This window comes from Pangasianodon hypophthalmus, chromosome 15 (assembly GCF_027358585.1).
Source record: "Pangasianodon hypophthalmus isolate fPanHyp1 chromosome 15, fPanHyp1.pri, whole genome shotgun sequence".
NCBI classification, from domain to species: Eukaryota; Metazoa; Chordata; class Actinopteri; order Siluriformes; family Pangasiidae; genus Pangasianodon; species Pangasianodon hypophthalmus.
The window spans coordinates 7,818,547-7,827,684 of record NC_069724.1 but is presented as its reverse complement, the minus strand read 5'-3'; the positions used below and the strand labels follow the sequence as shown (position 1 = coordinate 7,827,684).

At 34.3% G+C, this 9,138-nt stretch overlaps 1 protein-coding gene across 1 annotated transcript in view; it reads left to right on the top strand.

The window, feature by feature from the left end:
• Positions 1 to 2,435: 2,435 nt before the first annotated feature.
• jam3b (junctional adhesion molecule 3b) overlaps positions 2,436 to 9,138 on the top strand; it is a 39,684-nt gene continuing 32,981 nt past the window's right edge. The window contains exons 1-2 of the mRNA XM_034311472.2: positions 2,436 to 2,485; positions 7,915 to 8,015. Of these exons, the coding sequence (XP_034167363.1) occupies positions 2,451 to 2,485; positions 7,915 to 8,015 (136 nt within the window). The 5' untranslated portion in view covers positions 2,436 to 2,450. The remainder of the gene's footprint in view (positions 2,486 to 7,914; positions 8,016 to 9,138) is intronic.

Sequence of the window (9,138 nt, the reverse complement as noted above, 5' to 3'; positions counted from 1 at the left end):
ATTATTATGCAGCATGAAATGGAATTACAAATTGCTTTGCCACATCAATCAAAATAACAAAATCATGTACATGAAGAGTAATTATTATATTTCTTTGCAGCATGAAGTGAAATTACAAATTCATGTATGACATGAAGCAAAATTACAAACTACTGCATGACATGAAGTGAAATTTCATGTAACATCAAACAAAAATTACAAATTGATGTGCAGTATGAAACAAAATGTCTTATTTCTCAGAAACATGAAGTGAAATTACAAATTGCTGTATGACATGAAGCAAAATTACAAATTGCTGTGAAACATGAAGAAAGCAGAACGACTTAAAGCAGAATTACAAATGTCTGAAAGATTAAAAATTATTTTCCTATATAATAGCTTCAGTAGGTAGGTGACCTGAAGAACACTGCTTGATTATTAAATGAGAATCTGTGAGAGACTGCACAGAGAAACTCAGTTTGAAAAAAAAATAGCTTGTTTAGGTTCAGCTCTTTAGAAAACTGAAGCAAAATCTGTCACTAAAACAGCATTCAAGACAGTTAAATGGACTAAACTACACTTTATTTTAATATTTAGCTTGTGTCCATTGTGTTATTCAGCTGGCCCATGTGTTTATGGATATAAATATATACTGTCATCTGTAATGCAGTAAAATTGGACGGATTCCTAGATCACAATCAAGTGAAATGTCTGATTAAATTGCCTTTATGTGTAGATTTATACACTCCATTGCCAGTCTATCAACTTTATCTATACATATAAAGTATCTACACTCACTGGCCATTTTATTCAATAAATCTACCATATACGTAGTAGTAGTATATAGGTACATAGGTAATAGTAGTGTATTTAGTAGTAGTAGCATTAGCAGTAGTAGTAGTGGTAATTGTAGTGTATTTAGTAGTAGTAGCATTAGCAGTAGTAGCAGTAGTAGTGGTGGTAATTGTAGTGTATTTAGTAGTAGTAGCATTAGCAGTAGTAGTAGTGGTAATTGTAGTGTATTTAGTAGTAGTAGCATTAGCAGTAGTAGCAGTAGTAGTGGTGGTAATAGTAGTGTATTTAGTAGTAGTAGCATTAGCAGTAGTAGTAGTGGTAATTGTAGTGTATTTAGTAGTAGTAGCATTAGCAGTAGTAGCAGTAGTAGTGGTGGTAATTGTAGTGTATTTAGTAGTAGTAGCATTAGCAGTAGCAGTAGTAGTGGTGGTGGTAATAGTAGTGTATTTAGTAGTAGTAGTGGTAGCAGTAGTAGTAGTGGTAATTGTAGTGCATTTAGTAGTAGTAGCAGTAGCAGTAGCAGTAGTAGTAGTGGTGGTAATAGTAGTGTATTTAGTAGTAGTAGTGGTAGCAGTAGTAGTAGTGGTAATTGTAGTGCATTTAGTAGTAGTAGCAGTAGCAGTAGCAGTAGTAGTAGTGGTGGTAATAGTAGTGTATTTAGTAGTAGTAGCAGTAGCAGTAGCAGTAGTAGTAGTGGTGGTAATAGTAGTGTATTTAGTAGTAGTAGCAGTAGCAGTAGCAGTAGTAGTAGTGGTGGTAATTGTAGTGTATTTAGTAGTAGTAGCAGTAGCAGTAGCAGTAGTAGTAGTGGTGGTAATAGTAGTGTATTTAGTAGTAGTAGCAGTAGCAGTAGTAGTAGTGGTGGTAATAGTAGTGTATTTAGTAGGAGTGTAGTGCAGTAGTTTATTAGTGTACACTACAAGTTTCACGTTTCAAGTTTGTTTGTCATGTGCACAAAATGTCAGGGGGAATTGTACATTGAAATTACTGCTGTGCAATACAAAAAATATACATATGAAGATAAGGGGAAGGAGAAGGAGGGGTACTTACAAATGATATATATATATACAGTTATGCAGAATATATTAGGGAACTGGTATGTGCATACTGAAACAATATAACCTATGTGAGGTATTTATTGTTCTGTTTCCTACACCCCGCCCAACCTCCCACAGACTATTACAGCGTTTTGCTAAGAAGTATTAGTCACTACCACGTTCGCTTTTTCAACACTTTTCACACAGTTAGCACGACAGGGCTCAATGCGGGCCAAACAGTAAATACCTTTTTTTATTATTTCACATACATTTTTCAGTCATTTTATACCACCAGCGATAATCTCTGTTTCTACAGCCATTTTTTTTTTTCAAATGATTACATACTCTGTGTCAAAACTGATGACATTAAAGTTCAAAACCAAAGCCATAAGAGGCTGGGGGTCAAACTGATAGCAGATAGCTTTGTGTGAAACAGTGCATTCAACTGAATTAAAACCCTAACAGTGAGCGTTCTGGGTTGGAGAGGTACCAACAACGTGGTGTGCTCAAAAATATCATGCCATAAATCCTGAAACGGCCCATACACATGCAGTACAGAGTGCCTAATTTCATTTTCGGAACATCTCTGTGGAAGGCTTGAGCTTGAAAGGGACAACATGGGACATTATATACTACATTATGTACTATTTGTTTAACCACACAGAACCATACAGGTAAGGGTTTTTTCTATAGTAAGATTTTAGTGGTTTTGTTTCTAGCACTTTTAATTTAACTGTAATTGTAAAATTTTCTTTGCAATTGAAATTGAAAGCTTAAAAAATTTAATCACTTCATTTGTTCCTATACAGTAAAAAATATACAATTAAATTTTTTTTACAATTTTTTCCTGTTTTCTGAATTTAAAAAAGTATTTTCAAATACCAAACAAATTACAGAGCAAATAATAGTTTATTACTTCATACAGTAGATTTATGTGAAACAGGGAATCTGCATTAATGCCAACAGTTGTTAGTGTTTCTGAGGTGATAGTGCTGGGAATGACAAATGATTCTTATGACAAGGTTTGGTGAAATGAATTTATTTTGAGATGTGTTTGCAGGATTTTGTAGATAATTCTGGGCATAAAATGAATTGTTCTGCCAAACTGCGTGGTTCTGCAGAGAGATGTGTGAAAAATTCTGAAAAAAAGTGAACATGGTACCAAAAATGCTTGTTAGCAGTTGTAAAAAGCTGTAATGAGTGAGAACCATGGCAGCCGGTCTCAATAACATTTTAATAACTTTAATAACTTTAAGCATTAATATGTTTACAGGCAACATGAAGAAGGCATTCATTATCATAATGGAAGAATGTATTTGAAACCCCCAATGTTCAGTATAACACAGTTAATTAATCAACTGATATGATATTCAAGAGTATTGAACATAACATTCTTTGATTACAACATTGTCTGTAGCAGATGTCACCAATGCAAATAACAGGGTATCTTCATCTGTTCTTTCCATTGGATGGTGATTATAAAGACATTAGTTAGAGCAACAGTAGTTCTGCTGAAATACTGCAGCTGTCTAGAGAGGCCATTCATTATACTTACGGCAGATTACATTATATTAACTTTTTCTCCTGATTAAAATGTGAGAAAGGAAACAAAAAGAAAACAAAATCCTTCTCAAATGATTTTTTTTTGTACTATCAGAGAATAACAAATATTATTTCCTGCAGACCATTTTTTGTGATATCAAAATATCAAGTTGTTTTATTTATATAGTTAACTGGCTTGTAGATGCAAAAGAAAAAATATAGGACATGATGACTTGCTACTTGGGAAAGAGTGAGATACAGTAATAAAAATGAGATTCACTTCTTTCACTTGGTAATTGCCTAAAATCTAGTGTGCTAACATTAATGCTGTATGCGACTTAACTCAGAAGTGAACTTTGAATTATGTAATTCAAGATTCAAGCTCCATTTGAGCTACAAATGACACCTCCATGAACTTGTGTGATTAGTTATCATGCTAGCCAGCTGACATTAGTGATCATAAGATTATGATGTATTTACTTGTGAAACAGAGAACTGTGTGGTCAGTGTTATAGGTTTAACCAATTAATGTGTCTATGTTGATTGATCTAAAGTAAATACTACTATAAAATCATTTAATGTTGACGGTGTGAGGTGCCATGTTGACATGTTGTCATATGCTGGATTCGGATTTGAGGAAACCGGATTGAGGATTTGTTTTTTCCTAGTCACAGATCAGAAAATCTGAGTTATGAGCTTAGCTTTATGCATTTATCTGGTGAGCAATGAATATAATTTAGGTCATCTCAAGAAAGCAACTCTTATTTATTCAAGAAAATCATTTGCTTTCTTAAGGGAACAAGCAATATAATTAATGATTAATGATAACAAGACAAATGCATAGTAGTGCATGACCTTTTTGCACTTTTCTGTTTGATCATCAGAAATTTCCCATTAACAGTAGTAAACGATGGCCAGGATTGCGCAGAATCTCTGATAAGAAACCAGAGATTAAACATAGTTCTTTGGAAGCTGTAGACTGATTTGTCATTCTGACTCACTGATTCACTGTCCCTGACTCTTTGAATCATCAACAGTCATAAGCGTATAGCTATTCCTACTCCTGGACACTGCTTTTTCTCATTGAATACTAAACTGATAATATAGCAAAATGCTTCACTTATTAAAAGTGAAGTTATAAATATTCTTGATAATATTCCACTGCAGGGATTTGTTCCTAATTCAGCCTCAATTCAAGTGAAAACACTTTACTCAAATTGATTTGGGATTAATTTTGGCATGAATATACAAACACTGAAATATTCCTACTAAAAAAATTCAGAACAATCCTAAAATCCTATCATTTTGGCATTAAAACCCTTCATGAGATTTATCAATATTTCTGTTCAATCGATTTGTTTCATTGTGCAACCCACTTACAGAGAATTTCACAGTTTTAACTATTAGATGTTTGTAACTTTGTGTTGTCAACTGGAATCTTTTTTAAAAAGCATGGATATTCTGAAGCCAAAGCACTATGGTTTTAAAAATGATAAATATTAAAAATGAATACACATTATATTATAATAACAACAAAAACTTTAGAAATAATGTAACTTCTCTCCTTTTTTAAAACCTTCCTAGACCTAGGGTGAAAACTGTTTGCTTTTTCAATCAAAGAAAATGACATATTTACATTTTTGTCATTTTTGACATGGTTGTCACTTCCTCGAGAGACTTGGTCCCTTCAGTAAATAACTCAATATCTAAAAGTCAGGAAATCCGTAGCTTTCTGTCAGATGGGATCAAAAAAGCCCCAAGAGTCCTGCAGCATGTGAGCTTTAGAGAGAGAAAAAAACTGCTTTGTTTAGAGCACTAAATGAATTTCAGAGCTCATCACATTTGAGCAAGCCTCTCACAGAAAGAATCAATTGCATTTGCATTTACAAGACATCTGTTCTGGCAATGCAAAGATCCTATTCATTAAGCAATCAGTGGATCATTATACAGTTGGACAGTACAAGCAACATTTCTGTAAGGAAAGTTTAGTTAAAAATAGCCACCACTGCTTCTGCGTATTTGTGCCCGTGACACTATATGGCACTTTTCTGGTAGCAGGCTAATTGTCTAAGGCTTTTCTGTAAAACCTGACTATTAATTAATATTGCTAAGAACTCATTTGCTTGTATTTTTATCTCCTACACAGTTTGAAGATTACAAGATAAGATTACAAAAATTATTTTTATCAAATTCACGGTGAAATTTTTATACCAATTTCAGTATTGAAGTACATATGACGTCATTTGCAGCACTAATTGCTCATCACTTCTCAGTTGAGAATAACTTTGAATATATACCTTGAATAAAGCTAGCAATAGGTTAAAGTCTACTAATTTTGCCATGTAATTTAAAAAAAATATTTTTTAGTCTTGCATAAAATGTCAGAAGTCCGAATTATGTAATTCTGCTTATGACATCATGTCAACATGGCTGCTCACACCATCAACAGTAAATGCTTTTATAGTAGTATTTACTTTAGATCAATCAAAATAGCCACATTACTTTATAAATTATTATAAATTTATAATGTTGATCATACGCAAATTGGAAATAGTCTGAATCTAACTCATTTCCACCCTCTTCCCTGGTTAACTGGGCTTCATTTTAATATTGGAATATGATTGGCTGTAATCTTTTATGATGTAATAACAATTGCCTGTCACATGTTTAATACTAACTCAAATTTTCCTACCCAGTTTGAAGATGCTTGATAGGATTTAAAAATTTGTTTTATCAAATTTGGGGTGAAAGTTTTATATCAGTTTCTGTAGTGAAGTTGTGCTAGGCCATATTACATTATTAGCAGCACTAATTTCTCATCGTCTCTTGAATGGTAGCCTACTGATGTCTGTCCTAGAACCTTTAATAACATTTACCTGCCTCTCCTTTAAATATAGCTAGCAATAGGCTAAAGTGTAATCATTTTTTCATCTTTTTGTTTTAAATATTTTTAGCTGTAAGAAATCCTGTCAGCTTTGACGATGTTAGATAGGTGAATAACCTAGAATAGAATAGAATAGAATAGAATAGAATAGAATAGAATAGAATAGCTTTATTATAATCTAACAAGTACAATGATATTACAATTACTGTGTGTATGTAAGAGAAATAACAGAATGCTGTTTTTGGATAGTTACACATCATAGTGAAATGGCTAGGTCTAATCAATTCAGTTGTAATCAGATACGTGTTCTCAAAATGTCTGTGATGCTCCTGCACTGTCACATCATCATCAAATGTTTAAATGACCAAATAAAAAAAATAATAAAAAGAAATTTAGTCAATAGAATGGAAGAGAGTGAATGAATCAGTGATTCCGGTGTTGGCATGAACAGAGATCAGTGGGGTGAAGAGACGACAGTGAGGCTCGGGTTTAAATGCCGTGAATGACTTTTTTTTTTACTGTGATTAGACAGATGTGGCTGATAATCAAAGTGAGAACTCATTTCTCTTATAATTCTTTAAAATTTAATTTATATTTCTATTTTTTCCCTATTAACCTAAATAGATTAGGTTATAAATGTTGAGGTAACCAGGGAGTCTTTCAAAAGAATTGGAAATTTTTAATGTTCTCTCTTTTCACTTTTGGCAGTAACCATGAGGATTAAAAATGTTATAACTTACACTTATGGGCAAAAGAAATTAAATAAATAAATAAATAAATAAATAAATAAATAAAATAAAAAAAGGTAAATATTAAACTTTTAATGGTCTTAACAACAAATCACTGGTCAGAAAATTAACGAGAATTAAATAAATGCACTCGTGAGAGCTCCTGTTCCTCCATTTACTCGTTTACTTTTGCTGCATTTTGGGGAAAAGGTAGAAACAGGGAAATTCACTTATAAAGGCTTCTTGTACATAAAGTCAAAATCATGATAATGATTAAAATGTTTGATGTAAAATTCAAACTAACACATGTCTGAGTGTACAATTTTTTTTTTTTAAAGATTAGTCATTATTTGGTTATCTGCTACACCTGATGCAGTCCATCAAGAGCCATAAGACTTAAACATTTACAGAAATGAAAGGGAAAAGCTATCCCATAATAAGCTCCCTTATCTATTTGTTTCATTGGTGCTAATTTCCTGACCAATGATTTGTTGTTAAGACAACTGAAAGCTTAATATTTTGCCATTTTTTGGACTTTTTTTGCCCAGGAGTGTAGACCCATGCAACACAAGACACATTTCAGTTCAGAGAATGTCCAACTTTGATCATGTGGCTGGTTTCCCAGACCGCCACACATTTCCATTTACACTTTTGTCATGTGGATCTCTCAGCGTCAGCGATGCACGCGGTAGCCATGGGAACTGCAACGTGATTGGCCTTCTTTCCGTCGCGAGCCACTTATAGAGAAAACCATACTGGCCTACTAAATAGTGCGTGAAAGTAGTACGTTACGACATGTTACTATAGTTACCATATGATTGCATAGCGTACTCTTTTTGCCATACTAGGTACTACAGAAGTGCTCCCTCTCTCTCTCCCTCTCTCTCTCTCTCCCTCTCTCTCTCTCTCTCTCTCCCCTCTCTCTCTCTCTCTCTCATCCTCCTCACAGCCCTTCACTTTGCGCATGTACGGCTCACACTCCACATTACATCCACACCAAGATGGCGTTAACGCGGCTGGCTTGTCTTCTGGCTCTCCTCACTGTACAATGTGAGTAATGTTTTTACAGTCTTATTTTTTCACAAAAGTGTTGGTGGCAACTGTTGCAAGTTGTTTTGCTTCTGGTCATTTTTTCTCACTCAGAAACGCGGAAAGAGTAAAGTAGTGGACATGTTTGCGAAGCGGCTCTTAAGCTAACTAAACCCCGAGTTCAGAGCAGCAGCTAGAGCTGCGAGTGGACACACAGGCGGAGTGTTAGAGAGTATGAAGTGAATAAAAGTAGCTCAGGCTTCAGTGTTTAACTTCAGCCTCTTTTTATTTATTTATTTTTCTTTCTCTTTTTTTTGTAACTTGTATGTGGCATCGTTGGTCGGACTGGCGTCCCACTCAGATTTGTTTTTCTCCTCAGAAATCCTGTTTTCTTTTCTTTTTTTCTTTCTTTTTTTTTGTTTTTTAGCAGTTATTTGGGTGTACATTCATTTTGGGGAAGCATTGTGTTTGTGGAGCTTGATAGTCTACTTCCAGTCCTCAAATAATCTCTGCTTATAAAGTTTTAACACCCCAGTAAAAAAAAAAAAAACACATCCAAGCCGGTGTTATGTCGTTGTTTCAGTGTAACACAAACACACACATTAGTTAGCTGTTTTCCAGAAGGTTCGGCTTGAGCGCGTGAGGAAAGTCTTTACCGGGGCACTGATGCGGAATAACGGTTTTGCTGATGGCGGCTGTCCAGGCGAGCATGAACCTCCCTCAGTCCGGCTTTTATTAGCCTAGGAATATCACCTTTTCCACTTTATCTTCATTTCAGTGATTTAGTATCTGTTTTCACTCATTATTTCCAGTCAGTGCTACTTTTCCGAGATGAGTAGAGCACATTGTTGACAGACTTTTTCTCTCATTAATGTCAGTTTCAGGAAACGGCACCTAAGTTCTTATCTTATCTGACTCTTATCTAATGAACAGATAAAACAAACAAACAAACAAAAAAAGGTACTGACTTGTACTTTTACATGTCCATTCACACTCAGAAAAAAAGGTACTAAACTGTAATTTTCCTTGTCCTGTCACTCTCAGAAGAAGTGTACTGTCTGTACCTTTCCTTATCCCTCTGTCTTACTTTAATTAATCAAAATGCAGCTAATATACACAGGATAAAATGTGCCTTGACCTAAAC